The sequence below is a fragment of the Hypanus sabinus genome, chromosome 5 (genome assembly GCF_030144855.1).
Source record: "Hypanus sabinus isolate sHypSab1 chromosome 5, sHypSab1.hap1, whole genome shotgun sequence".
NCBI lineage: Eukaryota > Metazoa > Chordata > Chondrichthyes > Myliobatiformes > Dasyatidae > Hypanus > Hypanus sabinus.
Window position 1 is genome coordinate 52,916,311 of NC_082710.1, and position 22,790 is coordinate 52,939,100.

At 38.6% G+C, this 22,790-nt stretch overlaps 2 protein-coding genes across 6 annotated transcripts in view; both read left to right on the plus strand.

The window, feature by feature from the left end:
- dock8 (dedicator of cytokinesis 8) overlaps window positions 1-5,366 on the plus strand; it is a 259,562-nt gene extending 254,196 nt beyond the window's left edge. For all 4 annotated transcript variants that reach the window (XM_059969949.1, XM_059969950.1, XM_059969951.1 and 1 more), the window contains one exon: window positions 2,665-5,366. In XM_059969949.1, coding sequence (XP_059825932.1) covers window positions 2,665-2,725 — 61 coding nt within the window. In that variant the 3' untranslated portion in view covers window positions 2,726-5,366. The remainder of the gene's footprint in view (window positions 1-2,664) is intronic.
- A 12,183-nt stretch (window positions 5,367-17,549) lies between these two features.
- kank1a (KN motif and ankyrin repeat domains 1a) overlaps window positions 17,550-22,790 on the plus strand; it is a 279,556-nt gene continuing 274,315 nt past the window's right edge. Inside the window, exon 1 of one of the 2 annotated variants that reach the window (XM_059969953.1) lies at window positions 17,550-17,636. The gene's annotated coding sequence lies outside the window, so the exon portion shown is untranslated. Of the gene's footprint in view, window positions 17,695-22,790 lie in introns of both variants that reach the window. The other variant, XM_059969955.1, reaches the window with a different exon arrangement.

The window sequence follows — 22,790 nt, forward strand, 5'->3', positions numbered from 1 at the left end:
TAACTAATCGATCTGGGGTCGGTCTCGCCTTGCACTAAGGCCGAGGTAGGGGATCTTGGGCTTAAAAAGGTTGGTGACCACTAATGTACAATGTCCTTCATTCCTGCAATCAATTTGGTAAATCTCTCTGATAACTTTTCTAAAGTATGACAGGCAGAACTTAAAATAACAATCCACTTATGGTTGAACTATTGTTTTGTAAAAGTTCATGTTGACTTCCTGGCTCTTGTTGTCTATACACATGATCCTATTTGATTTTCCATTGAAATTTTCAACTTATCCTGACACTTTTGATGAATATATGCCCAGATCTCTTATATTGCTTTTAAGAATCATGCCTTCTGATTTGTGTTATCATTTCTGATTCTTCCTATCAAAATGTAACTCTTCACAACCTTCTGCATTAATTTTCATCAATCCACTCAGTCGATCAGCATGTCCGTATTTCCTTGATGTTTACCACTATTCACCTCCAGCTTGTTGATCATTTTCAAAGTTAGAAATAATGATTTGTGTGTTTAGGCCATAAGTGATTTAAAGATGTTACTAATAGTAACCTCTGGGAATCTCCACTATATATTTCACATTTCAAATGCAAACTTTAAAATTAATTATTTTTCTATGCACGTTGCTACAGATTGACATCAACTGAGGTTCAAGCATTGGTTCTGAGATTTAATCAAAAAAAAGATCAAATTAGACACAATTTGCTTTTCGTGTAGAGGAGGTGGCATGGTAGTGTAACGGTTAGTGTAAAGCTTTACAGAGCCAGCGATCTGGGTTCAATTCCTGTCACTAACTGGAAGGAGTTTGTACATTCTTCCCGTGACCGTGTAGGTCTCCTCCGGGTGCTCTGGCTTCCCCTGCATTCCAAAGGCATCTAGTTTAGTAGGTTAATTGATCACTTGCGTGTACTTGGGTGGCACAGATTCATTGGACCTTAGGGGCCTGTTATTGTATTGTATCTCGAAATAAAATAAATGCATTCTTGCCTTCTCTAATTCATCCACAGCAAGGGGCTGCAATCTCAGTCCCCAATTTAATATTTCAAGAACTTTTATTATTACCAATGCTAAACTGAAAGCATTACCTGTGAATCTGTGCATATTTATAAGATTGTGGTCAGGACTTCTGCATTTTCCTCCGTTTCCTGCAGTAACTAGCATGCATTCCATCTGCACTAGTGATTTATTCAAATTATAAGCAACTACTCTCTTACCAATTGTTCACAAGTCCAAAATTTCAACCACATCTTCCTTTGCTGAGACCGCAGAAACATATCCTTCTTGTGGTGAAGGTGAAGGCAAAGAGCCTCAGCTAAACCCTTGGCTCCAAGAGTAGAATTAACTTTTACTCCCAAGCTAGTTAGCTGGGGCCGTGTTTATTATCGGGTGTTGGTGATCATTGTGGACTTTCTGTGGCCTGCAGAAAATTGTTCCGAAGTTCCTCTTTTGAAGCACTTTCACTGCAATTAACTTTCCTCTAAACAGTAAACTTTTTAATCAACTCAATGATCTTCAGATCTAACTACACTCACTTGCCCCTTCATTGAGATGTTTCGCACTTTAAGTCTCTTTATCTCATTATCTCGTGTTCTCATTACTTATTATCATTTATTTATATTTGCATTTGCACAGTTTGTTGGCCTCTGCAGTCTGGTGAATCTTTCATTGACCCTGTTATAGTTACTATTCTATAGATTTGCTGAGTATGTGCACAGGAAAATGAATCTCAGGGTTGTGTATGCTGACATATATGTACTTTGATTATAAAACTGATTTTGAACTTTTAACTTTGATTCCCTCAGGTGAGTGCTCCAAACCTATCATTAATTTCCCTCCAAAACTTCAGACAATCTAATTAACATGCATTTGAACACAATTCTTGTTTGAATAGTTTAAAGCCTTCTCAGTGACTCCTGGTTAAATTTGGCACTGTCTGCTTACTTGAAGGAGGTAAGGAGTTTGCCATGATACAACCAAAAACAAGCTGAAACCGTAAAAGATCTATATGCTAGTTGCCAAAATTAATATCAGCCTCAACTTTAGAGCAAGCTGCCTTTTCATAGTCAGCACTGAAACACCAGAAGACTTAGCCCATGTGTTATCCATAAATGTTTCAAGAACATATTGGTATGATATTCATCATGGTTTATGACATTAACATTCTCATTACCAATGGAGGCAGTGGGAGAAGTCAGCACAATTCATTTGAGTCTATCCTTTGGAATTTAGAAGCATGAAGGGTGACCCTTTTCAAATAGGTAAGATCCTAAAGGGCTTGAGAGAATGGATGTAGAGATGTTTTCATAAGTGAGAAAGTCACAAACAAGAGAACATAGTTACAAGCTAAAAGGATGTCATTTAAAACTGAAATGCGTTGAAATTTCTTCACTCAGTGGGTAGTGAATCTTTAAATCTCTTTGCCTGTCAACACCTAGTGCTTGGATCTAAACATGAAAAATAGGGGTACATTACCAAAGGGTGGAACCTGCCTGAATAATGTACATCAGGCTGAAACTGCGCATTCAAGAAAGGAATGAGAAAAATTGTTTGAATGACTAATGAACATTATTTCATGCATAAGAGTATCTGACCTGACAATATATTGTATTGTAATGCTTTCTTCAGTCATTATTGGTAACATATTTTTTTCTACTCTCAGGGAATCTTTTAAAAGATCAAGCTTTAGGAGAAATGAATCATCACTGTCACAGAACAGCTGATGGAATTTGTCAATGAGAGCTCAGGATTGAGTTTTTAAGGGTAACTTATTGAGCTCTAAACAGCCATCAAGAAGAACATGTGAGAAATATGAAAACTGCAATCAATATCTGCTTCAAAATGAAACACTTTTAATGAAGTAAATAGTCCACGGTTGGGCATTGATATAATTTACTCCATGAAAAGACAAAACTGCCAAGATTCCTTGAACTGTTGTTAGTTAATCCAGCTTGCAAATATGGTGCAATTACTCCTCCTATTAATACATACGTTCTTATCCAGATGCTTTATTCTTTCCAAACTCATGACTACATGAGTGTCTCAATGTTTACATAAGCTGCTGTTTCATCCTCGAGCTCAGGGGTTCCCAAACTTTTTATGCCATGGACCAGTACTATTAAGTAAGAGGTTAGGAACCCTTGCTCTAGCTTAATGTCCAGTGTTCCATATTCACTCTGCTGCTCTGTATTTGATTTATTATGTTTCATTGTCATGTCATTTTGACAAATCCTCAATGTTATTACTTCCATTTATGTAACTCTGTTTTATAAGTGTAACATTTGCTTTGAATTAATCAGATCTTTTAGTAGTCAGTTGTCAATAATGAGTTACACAACTTGATACCTCCATTCTTAAAACAATTTAATAAGTGGGTCCCAACATTTCTTGCTGAGACCCTCTTATTAAACGTGTTTAAGATGCAATACATACAGAATAGCATTAATTTCCACTTTTGGTTCTTAATGCTATTTCAGTATTTATGGAACCAGCTTTATTACATTCTTTGTTCCAAGGAGGGAATATCAAGTATGAATCAATGAAGAACTTTACATAAATGACTATAAGCATATATGTTGATCTTAAGCATCCCAGCAAATCCCCTACTGCTAAACAGTCAATCCTCATTCCCTACTATCTTGGAAATTGTGCCTTTTCTGTTCTCATCAATAACTTGTACAGAACCATCACCCTCTAAAAGCTGAGCTAGTCAGAGCTGACTGTAATGATTCATCAAAGCAATGCAGTTCTGATTTTAAAAAAAAGATAAGTATATCTGTATTTCAAAATATGTCTGTAGACTTTGACTAAAAATGGAGGCAACGTTGCAGGCTGCCATCGTTCCTCACTGATTGTATGCTGTAGGTCCTCTGTTGATCAGGGTCGACCAGGATGTTGCATCCTAGCCGTCTATGCAAGCCAGTATATAAAACCAGGGCAGTATGAGATGGAGAGCAAGCTGCTGCCCATGTGGTAGGCTACTCCTCTCCACACAGCTGATGAATCCAAAGGAGTGGCAGAGACCGATACAGTTTTGCACCAGCAACGTTGCATTCAATGTAAGGCTGCCTTAGGGACTCTGGCTCTGGATATTTCCTCAGGGCTTACTCCTGAATCCCTCACCATGAGTGGGTAGCTGCTAGGCAGCCGAGGTTTGAGTTTCCCTCCTCCTAGATAAGCTGTCAACCATGGCTAAGAAGCCCCATCTGCCCAAAGCAACTGGTTTTAAGGCGCCAGTAACCTGCGTTTGTCCCTTCTCCTGTCAGTAGAAACGGTTCCGCCAGGCATATTAGCTGAGCCATACATGAAAGCCAGGAGCTGGGCTTGGTTGTTAGAGGCTATTTGAGGCACACATCATTAAGAGCATTTAATAGGTATTGGGAGCATATCCCCACTACCTCCCCATGGCTATGACAATCTTAAAGAATTGTATATTACTGTATCTAATGTACAGAAACTTCTAAATATGCAGCTAAGTACTCATCAAATGAAGGTGGTATCACCTAATGCTATTGTTTCAAATGTTTTTTCTGTGTTGTGCATTTGTTTTGAATTTTTTGGGTTCTAAGTGCTGTATATTGTATGTATAGATAAGATTCTCCTTGTAAAAGTAAGAAGCTTTTCTAAAAAAATTATGAAGATATATTGATGTAAATGTATCATTGAGTTACTTGCTCATTACATTATAAAATCAAGTTCACAGCTGATACAACTAGAGCTACTTTGCTCTCAACATGTTTTGCTATCTTTTTCACCAATATTTTCATATTGTTGACATTGGTTCAACTCTTAATGCTGCAGCACAAAACTGAATGGCCACCTCTGACCATTTTCTCTTTTTTCTGAGTTCTGGCCAAGTGTTACAGACCCAAACTGCTTCTCTTTCCATAATGCTGTCAAATCTGCTGAGTTTTTCCACCATTTTCACTTTTTATTTCTGATTTCTTGCATCAACGGTTTCTTGATTTTCATACTGGAAGTTAGAAACAAAAACAAGTTTGATCTATGTAGCTTTTAACTGGACACCTCCAAATCACAAAGACATGCCATGGTCAACAATAGCAGAAGTACCTCTATATCTCTGGAACAGGACAACCACCCGGACAAGTTCTTTGCCCTGTGTCACACCCTGGAGGGCCGGGTGATACTCCCAATTCGGATCCTGGACCAGAAGATAATGGAACATGAGCTGAGGTTGAGTATAATCTTACTGCCTTCAGCCTGGCTTGAACCATTGGTACTGTTTCTGCACCAGGTCCTGGATAATCTGCTCAGTGGGGAAAAACACACATCTTTTTTTTTCCAGAAATAAAGTTAAATTTACACAATATTGAGACTAAATTAATAACCAAATAAAAGCAAATTTTTCTACTTCTCATTTTTTTTTACTAATTGTAAAATGTTCATTCAATAATATTTGAACAAGAGAGAAGATGTTCTTCTTAATGTATTTTGGCTGTCTGGTCAGGATGATACAGAAGTATTCTGATTCAGTGGACTCAGAGCCCAGAAACTCCAACATCTGACTACCAACATGTCCAAAAGAACCATTATTCTGTGTGTGGACACAAATGCTATGAACGTGACAAACCACAGAAAGGCCACAGCTGGCGGATATTTTACACACAGCTGCCAAGGACGTACAATCTGCCTTATTATTATGTTTATTTGTAATTTGTCATACAAATGTTATACAATTGCCGGTTATTGTTTTAGTTGACAAAACAGTGACAATAACCCCAAACTTCTGATGCTGAACCATAAGAAAAGAAACAAGCTGAACTCCGGGTATGATTAGTCGGGATTCTTCCAATCCACGATGGAGCTTGGCATTTCTAACCCTCAGAGGTACAGTGGAACAATTCACTTTCGGTCTGTGATCCATTCCACATAAGAAAATGAAGAACAGAAGCCAGACCAGGCCTCATGCCTGTTATTCAATTTATTGAGATCATAACTAATCATTTACATCAAATCTACCTTCCTGCACCAATCCCATATCCCTTGATTCCTTTAATATCTAAAAATCTACCAATCTGTGCCTTGAAAACATACAGCGACTGAGCTTTCAGAGCCTCCATGGGTAGAGAATTCCATAGACTCATCATCATCTTCCAGGTGTAGTAATTCCTTTGTTTTATTCTCTATCCTGAACTTCTTATTTGAGCTGAACAGCTCAAATACCTTTATAAATTTGCAGATGACATCATTGTTATTGGTAAAATTCTCAGATGGTGACAAGACATAGGGGAGTGAAATAGACAGGCTAGTTGAGTGGGGTCACAACAGTACAGACAGACATTCAACAAGTTAAGAATTGTTCCTCTCTGCCATCTGATTTCTGAAGGATTAATGAACCTGAGAAGGATTACACAAACTTTATCTTCCATACAATTTATTATACAATAATAATAATTCTCTTCAGACAATCACCTTCTCCCAGCTGGAATGAGAAAAGGATTAAGTAACTGTCATGCTAAAACTGCAGGCAACATTTTACCCAGGTGAGCAAACACTTATTCGTAAAATATCACGGTAGGCAGAGTAGGGAGATCAACTGCAGATCTGACTGGTCTCCTGCTGGTTATAGTATAATGTAAAACAGCTGTAGACTAATCTCAATCTAAACAATGATCAGTGAAAGTTTTTAAGATTACATACTTCAAAAGTGCTGTAGAACGTCTGTCTCAGAAGTCTGATTCAAACCGCTGCTGAAAAGATGCAGTGAAACTGAAATTAAAATGCAACTTGCTGGAAACAGGAAATATAGATCAACATTTCAGGCATTACTATTCATCAATAATTGGCAAATGTTGCTTTCTTTACTCTTTACAGTTTTTGATGGATCTACTGTCATTTTCATCCATTCCATGTTTTGGTTTCTGACTTCTAACTTTTGCATGCACAAGGAAGTTAAAATGACATCTAATAATGCTAGTTTAACTCAAACAAAAGTTATGACTACAGTAGGTATTTCCCCGACCTGCATATTTTTCAATCACTGTGAACTCAGGGACCAATAAAAGGAGAACTGGGGAATGCATTTCCAAGTTATTATATGATGCATCATTCCAGTTGCTCATTGTTTCTGGGTGGTCAAGCAATTAAAGATATTGGTATATTTCCAGCGTTTTGTTTCGTCAGAAAATGTATCATAGGTCAGAGGATGTAGAGAGGTTTTTAAACTGCCTTGCAGTGCTGGAACAATATAACAGTCGGTCTGGATCCTGGAACTCTGAAATCATGTCATGAAAATGGATATACACAGCTGTAGAGTCTCTGGAGTTCTTTAGCCAAATGAGAATCCCGCTGTGGATTTATGACTCCATGTGGTCAAAAGGCCAAACTTAGGCAAACGGTAGATAACTCCAATTAACATATGACTGAGTCAACATAAGATTGAATCCAATGGTGAGTGAAACATGATTAACTGAACTCTCACCTCACTACTGGTCATGATTGTTTGAGAATTTGGAGCTGAACTGCATTGTGGCTACATATTAGATTGATTTAAAAGTGATTTTGGAGCTATACCAAAACTGTTCAGTATGAGTCTGTTAGATAAAGTAAAAGCTGAACAGTGGAAAAGAATAAATGTAGTGCTAAAATTGCAAAGGATGTGAAAATATAGAAAAAGTCTATCGGAGAAAAAAAAGCAAAATACTTACCTAATGCACCATTTAAGGACAACAGACAGATTGCCTGACTTAGGTAAAGCCGAAAGATATTTACATTTGGTTTTATGAATATTTCTACTAAGAATCTTCGGATGTATGTTTGTTTTAGTGTAGAGAAGCAAATTGGATTAGGGTTGTTTATCTTGAGCTGCAAAGCCTGAAGCCCTGTGAAAGCGAAAAAAAAACAGACCCATCCTTTCACCTTCTGAACACATCAAAAGAAAACTCCAAAGTTCAAGCTGTGCATGTACTATTCATTTGTTTGTTTTGATCTTTGTCTAATCCATCTGGAGAAAAAAATGCCAGTAGAACAAACATTTCTTCCTTACATCTTTTCTCTTAAAACTCACAGCGAAGAAACTTCTTTCCCTGCATTTGTTTCCATCACAGAATAAATTCTCCACAAGAGGGATGACTCTTACAAAAACAGTTTCTTACATCAGAAGTAGACTCCATTTCCCCCTGCAGATACACAAGTTTAATCAATCATATTTCAGAGAGTTGTATGCATGTGAAAGATTGAAAAATAATCAACTTCAATTCTAATTCTTCCATCATTCAAATAACCTAACAAGATCTAGTGTTGGATGCCTGCTTAAGAATACTGATCATTCAGAGTACGTGGAAATGAAATAGTAGATTATATTTCAATAAGAACCTGTTCCTTCATGAAAAAGGGAGAAAACAACATTGAAAGAAACTAAAAATCATTCAAAGAAATACAAAACCAAAAAAAAGGTTAGCTTTGAAATGAATTTATGAATTATTTTAATACCAAGCATATTAAACATTTGTTTTATCAGATGAATTGTACAAATGAATGATTATATTGCTTGGCATTAAAGTAATACAAGAAATGCAATTTTGAATTATTGGTAAAAATAGTCCTGTTGAAAACATCCGGGGCGTAGTTCCCTACAATACACCCAAACCTTAATTTATGAAACTGCATGGGAGTCTTCTGCCTTCTCATAGCTGGAAAGTGCATGTTGTGTTTCTGTAAGGATTCCAGGCTATTACATTAATTATTGCTGCCTGAAATAGCTTCTTAAAACTTCTTTTCTGATGCACATTTAACCATTTAAACAATTAAGTAGCAAATATTGTGCCAAGAACTGAAATATTTAATTTGTTTCAATCTGCTCACTACAGTCCTATACCTTAACATAATTAATAATTCTGTATATAATTTTGTAGCATTTACATTTTATATAGTTATCTATGTTATGAATGTACCATAGCTCTGAGGGGCCGAAGGGTGCGGGGTAGCCCCCTCCTTTGTGAGAATCGCAAGATCACTATTGATTTGGGTCAGGAGACCCAGGAAATGAGAGAGAGACATGCTGAATGTCTTGTTAAAGCTACGGAAAATGGCCATTGTCCCTTGGAGACAAAACTTGTGTATTACAATACTGTGCTACGTGGAAGCCCTCAGGCAAAGTGGGCTGGTTGAGGAAGGGATTGAATCACCCCCAACCTGATTGACATCTGAGACCCTGTGAGTCAGGATAAAAGAGGGTCTGTGGGAACAACCCCTCAGACGCACCAGAAGAAACGCTAGCGATCCCGTAATAGCGGAAGCCGGTGGTGAGGCCACGTGCGTTCGGTTCCATTTGCCCCGGAACCGGTGCCCTTTACCACGGAAAAATGGCTTTTACCTAACAACGGGGAAACCAACTCCCAACGACTTGAAGGATTAACATCATAAAAGGACTGGGCAAGTTTTAAACCCGTTTTTCTCTCAAACCAAAATGCTGTAGCTTGAACGAACTAACGGTGACTTTTATATTTCCATCGGACAATACATTATCCCCTAGACAACGACAGAGCTATTTCTTATTGATTATTATTATACCCGCGCTTTTAGGTTTAGTATTGATGACGTATATTATCTGTATGTTTGCATTGATATTATTTTTGTGTATCTTTATCAATAAATACTGTTCAAAATAGTACCATCAGACTTCAACAGACCTCTCTATCTTTGCTGGTAAGTGACCCAGTTACGGGGTTCGTAACAACTTGGGGTTCTCGTCTCGAGATTTGACACCAAATTGGGAGGCCAGTGAATCGGGCTTGTAAGTCCAAACTTGGATCTGGTTATGCAGGTAGCCAGACGGGAAACCAGCAAAGATGGACGTGGGTGAATTTATAGAAAACCCAACTCTGGAGGCGATAGAGGCGGCCACCAAATCAGACTTGATAAATTTGGCGAAGGAGTTAAACCTCGCAGAGGTGAGGTTGTCAATGAAAAAGCGGGAGGTGTGAAGGGCAATAACTCAGTATTACATTGGGAAGAATGTGTTTGCAGCTGAGGTGTTGGAAAATATCCCTGAAAAGGTGCCAGCTAGTGGGATGGCTCAGTTAGAGTTGGAGAAATTAAGGTTGGAACATGCAATTAAGGTAAAGCAGCTGGAAGCATCTGAGAAGGAGAAGGAAAGAGCCGAGAAAGAAAGGGAGCATGTGCTCCGGCTAAAGGAGTTAGAGGTGAAACACGAGCCGGAAAGAGCTGAGAAACAAAGAGAGCACAAAATTCGGTTAAAACAGCTGGAAGCAGCTGAGAAAGAGAGAGAGAGTGGGGAGGCAGAGAAACAAAGGAAACATGACTTGGAGATGGAGAAGTTAAGGCAAGGGCAAAGAGATCAAGGGTCAGACCGAGAGGAGCGGTTTAATGTCAGTCGGGAGTTGAGGTTAGTACCTCCGTTTGATAGTTATTTCTTGCTTTTTGAAAAGGTGGCAGTGAATCAGAAGTGGCCCAGAGGTCAGTGGGTGGCATTGTTACAAAGTGTGTTAAAAGGGAAGGCACGACAAGCATATACAGCGTTGTCCATGGAGGAGGAAGAGGAGAGTTATGACTAAGTAAAGCGGCCATTCTCCGGAGTTATGAGCTAGTACTGGAAGCGTAAAGACAAAAGTTCAGAACTTTAAAGAAGGGGGGGGAATCAGACGTATACTGAGTTTGCCTATGAGAAGGGGGTGCTCTTGGACCGTTGGTGCACAGCAGAGACAGTGGAAGAGGATTATTGGCATCTCTGGGAGTTAATTCTGATTGAGGAATTTAAAGGTTGTGTTTCGGAGGATATCTGGATGTATTTGAATGAGAAGCCGAATAAGTCCATCTCAGAATTTGCTAGGTTCGCAGATGAATATGCCCTAACCACAAGACAAAGTTTTCCTCAAATAAAAGTTCCCAGAGAGACCATGGGAACGATCGAGAAAGCCCGCCAGCTGAGGCAGAGGTCCCGCCGGGAGCTAGTGGTAAGGTTGAGGGGGAAAGGCCAGACGGCCAGAGATTTCCGGGCTTGACCTGTTTTAATTGTGGAAAGGGGGGCGGGCATATTGCATCTAGGTGCTTTGCTCCGAGGAAAGAGACAGGAAAAGGGAAAGCAGCAATCCCTATCGGATGTGCCGTGGTAATCAGTAAATCGACAAGAGAGCCCTGGGTAGACAGAGTACGAGAAGGGTCTGAGACTTGTCTGTCACATGGAACCATGTCTGTGAGGGAGGGAGACACACCAGTTCCAGTACGGATCTGGAGAGATACAGGGGCTGAGCTGTCGTTGATCGGACTTCAACAGACCTCTCTATCTTTGCTGGTAAGTGACCCAGTTACGGGGTTCGTAACAATATACATGACTATAACGTTTGTAAAAAAATATATATTGAGTTAAATATATAAAAAGATATTAAGTTGCTGCACTGGGTTGAGATATGGAGTCTTATTGTGACATTTTCAATGACAACAACTATACTTCACATTCTCTCCCCAAGTTATGAATTGCCTCTGTTTCCAAATGAAGGTAAAATCTCCCTCAGACATTGAAATGTTAATTTTTCGGGAGGTCATCAGCTCACAATAAGCAACATGCTTCGCAGCCAGTAGTAGCAACCTGTGACAGAAACCCCAGTAGTCTCACAGAAATGTGTAGATCAGCCAGTTTTAGAAGATGCCTCACTTCTTATTAACTGGGAATGATGTTTACCAACCCAGGAAGAACTTTTCAAGTCACTTGCAGATGCCAGGGATCTGTGAAGCATTATTGTTGCTTACCTGAAACACAGTGAAAGAATCCCTTGATTCTTGAATAGGAGGAAGACCATGATTTATTACTACGTCACTTACAACAAATATTTATGATGTTCTTATCTGTCAATATTCTTTTTTGATGCAAAATATGTTCTTCAAAGTTTATTGTCAGAATGTCTTCTTTTCAGAGTCAATATTCACAGCTTTGGTATATAAATTGTTATATAACATGACATAAATATGAATTAGTGTATCATTTGTGACTATGTTGAAAAGATAAATCATCACACCTTTGGTGGATGCTAACAAAATCAGAGTAAAATTTATTATCAATAAATTTATACATATATACCACTCACCTATATCCTATGTGTACAGGTAAGTGGTAAATAATTATACACTATTTATTTTAAAAGGCTAATGTAACTGAAGTTCATAAATTAATATCATTTATTTATAATTTTCTTGGTGAATACAGAAAGAGATGTAAGATTTCAAAAAAATCAGGACATTATTTTCAATATTGTTCATTGATAATGCAATGAGATTAATTGTGGGAAGCCCGTGAGCTTTTTTTGCTACGAATTAAAGTGCAGCAGTCACCAATCCATGCAAACTTCAGGATTTTCACAACTAAGTATAAGACTCACATGTACCAATTTAACTTCCTTATGTACTCACCATGGATTAGCAAGTTCAGCACTGACCAAACCAAAAGTAACGTGCTGCTAATTAGGATAATGCAATACTTGGTTAAATAATTATAGCAAAAGCTGAATTTGAAGAGATGTAGGGGCACCAACATTTTTCTAACAGCAAGTTTTCAGAAGCTACTTCTTTCATTTAACTTTCTCAAGATATTATTTTACATCACGATTAAAAATAACAAATAACACTATTTTAAAGATGATTTAAAACTCCTAAATATACTAAAATTTTACAAAGATCAGAGCAGCCGTTCCTCTCTGTTGAGATATATAATAGAGTACAGCCAAAATAGGGTCCAACTTGGAGCAATATGTTTGAACAGATTCTCTAGAGTACATGGGGATTCTCTTGACCGAGGCACTCCCCCATGGAATTTAATAAAAAGTCTAATGTCAGAGCACAGTTATCTGATAGTGGCTTCAGGATATCTGTTCAAGTGAGCATGCAGAGAAATTCCTAGCTTACTAACTGTCGTGCAAAATAAATACCAGTTTCATCCACAAACGCCACTGTTTTTATTCATTTCAAGTTATATAGTAATTCAATAAAAATATCTCTTGACTGCATCATATTTAATAACAAGAAATTGCAGTGTGCTTCAGATATATCAGCCTTTCAGGGTTCTAGAGGCAGGTTACCATGGTGATTTCTATAATGACAATGGGATTGCAATGACAGGCAGTAGGATTCCTCTGGGAAACTCTTGCCACTTGCTCCACACTAGCCCCAGGAGAAGTATGCCTGCAACATCATGGCAGTCGCCCACTTCCATGTGTGATACATCTACATGCAGATGTCACTGGCCATGCAAGAATCACACCAACTGGCATTGCACACACATTTGACAAAGCTCCATTAGCAAAGCAGGCCATAAGAGCAGTATAAATTTAGTCAAAGGACATTGAAGTAGATTCTTTCTTGAGTCACTTTCAGAGTGCCTGTCCAACCTTATTTAACTTGATTTAATATTAACTAAAACACCAGCAAATTGGTACCTAGAACATAAAAATTACTTGAATCTATTTATATGTTTACATATGTCCAATCTGTAAGAGGTTATTTAACATAGTACAAAAGCCTTTGCCATAGTTTAGTCTAAATTATGTGGGTTAAGTCTTTGGTGAAAGAGGGAAATTGAGGGCTAATGAATCAATATACCTAGGTGCAGGTGCAGGCAAGTCAGTCAAAGGAGACAACCATATGCACAGATATGGTGACGAAGCATCTCTGTATTTTCCTGTATTTGCTTTGTGACAAGGCAGGCCAGTAGCTCTGATCATTCTGATCCTTGCTCTATGTTCACCTCCACAACGTTCAATCACGTGTCAGTGGGCATTCACGTTTTGTTTGACACCTCTCCATTGAAGACTGCTATTTGAAGAACTCTAACCATAAGTTAGCAACTGTCACCAGCCATACATATGAAAGTCTGCCATGTAGTAAGTGTAGGAGATTGCACTGTTTTGGTATACTATTTCTGGTACATTGTGTACATTTAATAAGTGATTCTTCTGCATGTAGAAGAAATGGTTTGTGGTCAAATTAGCCCAATAAATTAGGTACTTTATTGATCCCAAAGGAAATTACAGTGTCACAGTGGCATTACTGTTGCACAGATATACAAAAGTAAAAGTACTAGAAGAGTAGTAAGAAAGAATAAAAAATAAGTTACCACGAACAGGCTAACAGGAGAGGGTCATCACTTCCCCGGCTATTGGTCGACTCGTTATAGAGCCTAATGGCCGAGGGTAAGAATGGCCTCATATAGCACTCTTTGGAGCAGCGCAATTATTTTAGTCTATTACTAAAAGTGCTCCGCTATTCAGCCAAGGTGGCATGCAGAGGGTAATAAACATTGTCCAGAATTGCCAGGATTTTCTGTCGGGCCCTTTGTAGACACGTATGATGTCAAAATTCACTCTGGATTGTCATGTTGATATCTTCATTATGTTTAATGGACTTGACAGAGAAAAGTGAGGAAATTTCAATAAAAACCAAAAATACTGTAAATATTCAACATGTCAGACAGCATCTATTGAAAATCCTTTCATCAGAATAGTTTGACCTGTAGTGTTGATTCAGATTCTCCTCCCACATCTATATACCAGGAAGAGCGGCCTGCAAATAGGACTGACTATTTATTTGGAAAGTGTTGCTGTACATGTGGAAAATGTGTATTCCCTTTAGATGAAGAAATACTCTTCTAACCTGGTCTAAATGTGCCCATGAGGTTGACTCATAAATGCTGTCTCATATGGCCCAGGAAATCATTCAGTTGCCACCAAGCAAGTTTTCAAAGGAAACTTTGCACAGGCAATAAATGCTGGTCTTACCAGTCATACCCATATCTCTCCAATTGAATATATATACTTTTAAAAATATGACTAAGCCATTTAATTTCATTTAATTTCAATGGTTTACATTATGTTCTAGTTCTAGATATTTTTATGTTTTAATTATTTTAATCTACTTGTATTTTTAATAGAACTGACTGGAGATAGTCTAAAAAAGTTCAAGTGCCTTTGACTAGGGATGTTAGTTTTATGCCTGTAGGGAAGCAAGTGTGTTGGCAATGTGGACAGAGACCAAGCATTAGGTAGGGTCAGGAATAATCCAGCCCATTATAATCAGATTGGCTTGAGGATGTCTTTGGCTCATCATATGCCCAGGAAAGCTTTCTGTACTTGGTGCATATTTTTGTTGTTTCCCGCATTGGCACAAAGTATTGGCACGGGTATGCCTGGGTCATACACTGCAGACCCAATTATTTTGTTCCAGATATACCTGGCCGTCCTCCAGCGAAATTTTTCCCAATTCAATTCCTTCATGCTTTTTCTTTGATAAATTGTTTTCCCTAATTTTTTTGCATAGATTTCTTCAATGGCTCCAATAGGCATTAAGAAATAAGTCATGTTGGTCCAAACAAGCAGGACTCTTAAGATCCACATATTTGACTATCTTCACATTCCTTTCGACAAGTTCCTCAACAGGGAAAAACATATCTTCCACATTAGATTATTGCACCAGTCAATGCAGTATGATGTGTGCAAACCTTTTCTGTATGAGTCTTTCTGAATAATAACTGAGGTAATTGAATCCCGAGTATATCCTAATTCTCTAATAGCTTTTGAATGTGCTATTTGTAGCAATGACCATTACAGCAAAGCACTGGTTATTTGCTGACAAAAGAATCTACCTTGTAAATTCAGTGCAGCTGGTAGGCTTCTTTTCACCTCAAGACACAGTAAATTTTTGAAGAACTTGGATGCAGCTAAAAATGTACTCTGTTACCTCTAAGAACTGTGATGCAGAATGAGATATTGAGCGATAATTTATTTAACAGAACTTCTCACTGTGTTTGCTGGACTTGGCACTCCATGTATAGGGTGTTGAAGATGGTAATTTGCTGGAAGTTTAAGTCGATTATATTGCAAGGAGGGGATTGGACAAGTAATTGCACATCACCGTAATCAATCAGATTGAAGACATGAAATTAATAGCTCACAGGCTGAGGAGAGGTAATTTTGAACTAGCTAACTAATCCAAATCAGTTCAGAAAGTGAACCTGTCTGCAGGTACTGTATAACTCCGACAAAATAAAAGGTTGGAAAATGGCAGGAAAGGGAGGATATTTTGAAAGCCAAAAATGGCCATAATATTAAGAAAATGGTTAGAATAACATATGGAAGATACATTTAGGGCAAACTGGAGCTATAAGAAGACTATATCAACAATCCAAATGTCTAGGAAAAATATAAAATAGAAAAATATTAAGATCTTGCTAAATTGCATATTTATATTTCTAAATAGTAAATTTGTTCAATATGACTTTTATAAAATGCACAGTTTAACATGACTTAACTGCTGAAAACTCTTACCTTTTTTAACCTTCCTACATTTAATATAACATAAAAATAGAGCTTACTGAATGTGAATCTTTCCATCCAAAAGTGTTAGATACAAATAACTTTTGTGAGGTTGTTAAACACAATTAAATCTTGGGAGGATGTAAAACAGCGGAAAGAATTTAAAAAGCAAACAAAAGCTGTATCTCTACTCAATGCATTGGAGACTTACCCACCAAGCTTTTACTGTGGCTTGGAACGTCACTATGGGAGACAAGAGCAGAATGTATTCAACTTATGCAACAACCTTCCACTGTCAGACACGTAGTCTTCTTGATGAGAATTAAACTGAGGCTCCTAATGTTCTGTCAAGTTAGCGTAGAAGATCTTGCAGTATTATTTTGAAGCTGGCTGGGTAAGTTCCCTCTTGCCCTGAACTCTGGGTGTTGAGGAGAGCTAGTTTTGTGCGAATGGACTCAGAGTCAGAGAAACAAAGAACCGAGATGCACAGAAATAAGAACTTTGGTCCAAGATTACTTAACTGAATTGGTTCCCAACTGCCTGCCTTTGTCCCAAATCTCTCTAAACACTTCTTATCCAGGTACCCATCCAAATATCTTTAAAATGTTGTTATTATGTTTGCCTCCACCACCTCCTTCAGCAGCTTGTCTTGTCCTGCCCTCCTCTCTATGTGTAAAAGTTGCCCCTCAGATTCCTTTTACAGATATTCCCTCTCACTCAAAGCCAGGGATTCCCAACCTTTCAATGCCATGTACCAATAACATTAAGCAAGGGATCCAGGGACCCCTGACAACCTGCACCGCTTCTTTTGGGCTTCCACAGCTATTTTCCTTATCTATGCCTCTCATGATTTTATAAACCTCTAAAAGATCACTGCTCAGCCTTGCATGCTCCAGAGGAAAATAGTCCCAACTTATCCAGCCTCTCCTAACAAGTCAAACCCATGAGTACTGTAATATCTTCATAACTTTTTGCATCTTTTTTTATTTTGCTGCATTTCTGACATTACAGCAGTGACTAAGCTTCCAATTCACTGCATTGTCTGTGAAATATCTTTGAAATATCTCTAAATCTCTAAATAAAAGTGCAAGTCATTCTTTTATCTCCCCCTGTAATGTTATTCCTTTACCCCTTTCGCACTGTTAAAAATCTGTTGTGGTTAAGCTGTCAATAATGCCTTAAGTCTTTGTCGTTTAATTCATTTGGGAAACTCAGCGCCGTGACACTACATCTCCCATAGTTCCCCTCCGTACTTAAGTGTTCATGCGCGGTGCGGTACTGCGACCTGTGTGCACAAAGCGGCGAGACTGCAGTTTGTTCTGTGGGTTCGGTTACAAAAGGAGGCGGGTGGAAGAAAGTAAGTTACCGGTCATTTGGACAGAACCAGCTTCCATCTGTTTTGTGGTGTGAACAAGGTCAGTCAGTTGCGATGAGTTTTTAGAGAAGATTGTAGTTCGGTAAAAGTTGTAGGTCTTTGCTATTTTCTCGGTGGCTTACATTGGAGAGCAGGGAGTCTTGTTTGTAGAAGAGTGAAGGAGCGTTTCGCTCTATCTTCTCAACGGGATAAATACCCTTTAAAAATAACTTGCGCTTTTTAATGGGTTGTGCATACTTCTATTACCTGTTAACTTGCATTACCGGCGAATTACTGTACTTGTTCCTAATTAACTTAAAAGTTTGATTAAAATTATAACCCATAATCTAAAAGTTTGTAAATTTAAACAGTGATTATTGAGTTTCCAAGTGTCTTTAGCTTTTGTTTTGTTCTGCTAGAAATGTTTTTTTTAAGTGGTTGAAGAGAGTACGCTGTCCACAACGATTTAATAAATATTCATGACCCGGGACAAGTGTTTGATCCGAGTGAGAGAGGCCAGTTGATGTGGATAGTAACACGTCCAACTCACAAAGCCGGAGCGGTGACCCCGAGTGGAGGTTTTCTTCTCGCGTGCTGAGAGAGCCCTGTTGCAGGCGAAAGAGTTTACCTTGGCCAGAATCGTGGACGCTACTGTTCTCTTTGTTAATTCCCCAAGGTTGGGTCTTATTTTCCAAGTGTCCCCGTTTCCTATCATAGTGCATATTCGTAATGTACTTGTACAGGAGGAAAGTGTAACATTCAACTCAACAAAAACTGCAACAAAGCCTTTGAAAAGACATATCCAAGCAACTTTAGAACAAATTGTTTCTGATACTTTTTGTTTAAAGATCTCCGGAGGTGTTCACGGTCTTTTTTGGGTCTTTGATTTGAGTTCCTTTTCTCTATCTAAAAACTTCAGTGCATGCTGATGACTTTTAACAACCTGATGCAATATTTATTCTGAGAATTGATTGACGATGTCAATTCTAATAGAAATGGTTTGGGTGTACATCCTAGCTGTTTCTTCCTAATGAGAGCTTTTCCATTGAATGGTACTGTTAAAATTTATTTGCCCTTTGACTATTAATAATTTTGTTGGCGAGGTGGTGCTTGCTCCTTCATTTTAAATTGTGGTGTGACTTGCAGGTTCTGCAGCTGTGCTTTTTGTTACAGTGCTCCCTGCAGGTGCCCGGTGTAGACATTCCAGTCACTTACCACGCAGTGAAAGAAAAAGGTCATCCTCTTGGGCGGCGGATTAGATACAAGTTGAGGAGCAGTAGTTTTGCCAAGGACAAATGAGTATCAACTCTCTAACTTGCGAAATGTACAAACTACAATAACCCCCTCACACCGTGTGTGTTTGAGCCCTTCAACTGTCTAATATGATTTAGTGAGTTGAAAAAGAATTATTACAGGGAAGATTCTAGCACGGATAAAGCAGTGGCTGATTGGCAGCAGGAAGCCTTTCCTGGCTGGCTGCCGGTGTCTTCTGGTGTTCCACAGGGGTCTGTGTTGGGACCGATTCTTTTTACGTTACGTGTCTGTGATTCGGATGATGGAATCGATGTTGTAAAGTTTGCGGACGATATGAAGATGGGTGGAGGGGCAGGTAGTTTTGTGGAAGTAGAGAGGTTGCACAAAGATTTAGACGGGTTGGTGGAACTGGCTATGAAATGGCAGATGGAATTGTGCCGGGAAGTGTATGGTCTTGCACTTTGGTAGAAGAAATGAAGGGGTTGACTATTTTGTCATTGGAGAGAAAATTCAAAAATCTGAGGTGCAAAAGGGACTTGGGAGTCTTGTACAGGATTCCCTAAAGGTTAATTTGCGTGGTGAGGAAGGCAAATGCAATGTTAGCATATATTTCAAGGGGGCTAGAATATAAAGGCTGGAATGATGAGACTTGATAAAACACTGGTCAGGCCTCACTTGAGCAGTTTTGGCCACCTTAGAAAGAATGTGCTGAAACTGGAGAGGGTTCAAAGGAGGTTCATGAAAATGATTCCAGGTTTGATTGTCTTGTCATCTGAAGAGCATCTGATGGCTCTGGGCCTGTGTTCACCAGAATACAGAAGAGTGACGGGTGACCTCATTAAAAACCATTGAATGGTGAAAGGCCTTGCGAGAGTGGATATGGAGAGGATATTTCCTGTCGTGGGAGAGGCAGGAGGAATTTCTTTAGCCAGAGAGTGGTATGTAGAATTCTTTGCCACAGGCACCTGTGGAAACCAAATCTTTATGTATATTTAAGGCAGAGTTTGATGGATTCTTGATTGGTCAGGGCATGAAAGGATATGGGGAGAAGGCAGCAGATTGGAGCTGAGATGAAAATTGGATCAGGTAGAACAGACTCAATGGGCCAAATGGCCTAATTCTGTTCCAAAATCTCATGGTCTTGTGAGCTGAGTTTTATTTTGTAGGGAAAGAAAACATAATTGAATAGCAGAGAATTAGCTGATATTGTCTGGATCACTTGGGGCAAAAACAATATCGTAACTTTTATTGCTTCGAAACTTAACTGTTCATTTAATAGATGGTGCTTCCAAATTATGTTAAAACAATATAGTTACAAAATGGTATGAGCCTTGCTATGAAAGGCTTTTTGAATCTTAAATGGCTATGATGGGTTCCATTTTTGTGGAGAATAGAGGAAAACCATCTTTTTTATATATGGGTTTGTCTACATCTAAATTTAACTGAGTAATATCGAGTACAGGTAATTGAGCTGTTCCATAACAGAATTAGATCTAATGTCAACAGGATTTCTGTGGACATTAGCTTTAATCTAGTTTCTGGTTCAGACTTGAATTGCAGTTTTGTCACAGTGAAATATACAACAGAAAGCCATTTAGATGCAGGGAAATAGTTGGGCAGATTCATTCAAAGGAGTGGAGTTTACAAACCATTTATCATGTTTGTTTGTTACCTCGTTTCCAGTTTGTGGAAAGATACTTTATTTTTTCTTATTCTACCTTGAGGAATTTTCTACCTTGAAGCACAGTGTATTTTTTTTAAAAAAACAGATGAATGGATTTATGGAACTTAAGAAAATTGAGGGATGTGGAGTTAGTGTTTCAATATACATCAGCTGTAGTCTTGAGGAGTAATGAAGCCAATTCAAAGGGCCCAATGACCTACGCTTCTGTTCCCATGTTTTGAGTTTGAAAAAACAATCTCCTAAACATCAATGTGACTGTGAATGAAGTCATTGCAGTGACACTAAAGCTGGTGATATAGAAGTCTTTATTCATCATGACAAACAGGCGGGATTCTGGAGACATTCTCAGTAGAGGCTCACAAACCCAAAAGTACATCACATTTTTATAGCTTTAAGATAAAAGGTAACAGGAGCTGGTACAATTTCAATAGTTACAATGACATGTTTCCTTCAGTACTTCCTTTGAATTGACAGACACCTCTGAATGGTCAAATATATTTGTTACAAAATAATTCACACAAAATAGTCTAATAGTGTTGAGTGGCAGGAATCAGAATCAGGTTTATTATCACCGGCATGTGATGTGACATCTGTTAACTTTTAGCAGCACCAGTTCAATGCAATACATAATCTAGCAGAGAGAAAAAAAAGTAATAATAAACAAGTAAATCAATTATGTATATTGAATAGATTTTAATGCGCAAAAACAGAAATACTGTATTTTTTTTAGTGAGGTAGTGTCCAAGGGTTCAGTGCCCATTCAAGAATTGGATGGCAGAGGGGAAGAAGCTGTTCCTGAATCACTGAGTGTGTGCCTTCAGGCTTCTGTACCTCCTACTGATGGTGCCAGTGAGAAAAGGGTGTGCCCTGTGTGCTGGAGGTCCTTAATAATGGATGCTGCCTTTCTGAGACACTGAAGATGTCCTGGGTACTTTGTAGACCCAAGATGGAACTGACTCAATTTACAGACTTCTGCACCTTCTTTCGGTCCTGTGCAGTCACCCCTCCATACCAGACAGTGATGCAGACTGTCAGAATGCTCTCCATGGTAAAACAACAGTAGTTTTTGAGTATTTGCTGACATGCCAAATCTCTTGAAACCCCTAATAAATTATAGCTGCTGTCTTGCCTTCTTTATGACTGCATCGATATGTTGGGACCAGGTTAGATCCTCAGATCTTGACATCGAGGAACTTGAAACCGCTCACTCTCTCCACTTCTGATCCCTCTATGAGGATTGGTATGTGTTCCTTCATCTTACACTTCCTGAAGTCCACAATTAGCTCTTTCGTTTTACTGATGTTGAGTGCCAGGTTGTTGCTGCGGCACTATTCCACTAGTTGGCATATCTCACTCCTGTACACCCTCTTGTCATCACCTGAGATTCTACCAACAATGGTTGTATCGTCAGCAAATTTATAGATGGTATTTGAGCGATGCCTTGCCACACAGTCATGTGTATATATAGAGTAGGCCAGTGGGCTGAACACACCCAAAATTCAAAATTAATGTTGTTAGAGCTGTCTTTGAGTACACAAATAACATAAGTACTCAGAAACTATTGATTGCCTATACCTATAGCCATGTTTGATATGTTAAGTTACAACATTCTTCTGGTCTGCAGCTTTATTGCAGTCACAATGGTGCAAATAATTTAGCTATGTTGCTTGGTTTGAAGCAAGCCACTTAACACAACCCCATTGTCTTAACATTTGGCTATTGCATATGCAATCTCTTTGTGGAGCAGCCTGTGCTTTTAACTTCAATTTACTGCTTGAAATTTACAAAAAAAACTGAAGAATATATTTACATTTATAATCAGAACTGAAGCCTGGTTCTTGTTTGAATTAATCTGGTATTTTTACATATTCTAGAATATTCTATAAAAATCTATAATCAGTGGAGTGAAGATCTGGTGGCTGAGATTTCCCTCTGCCACAATAAACTGCTGGAGGAGCACAGGTTAGGCAGCATCAATGGACGGGAATAAACAGTTGAATTTTGCCTCATTGTTGACTTTGCAGAACCTCAGATCAAAAACGTCAGTTTACAATGATGGGTAGATATGCAGAATACACAGGATGTTTTAATGATATCTCCAGAGAAACGTAGAAACCCTACAGCACAATACAGGCCCTTCTGCCCACAAAGTTGTACCAAACATGTCCCTACCTTAGAAATTATAGGCTTACCCATAGCCCTGTATTTTATTAAGCTCC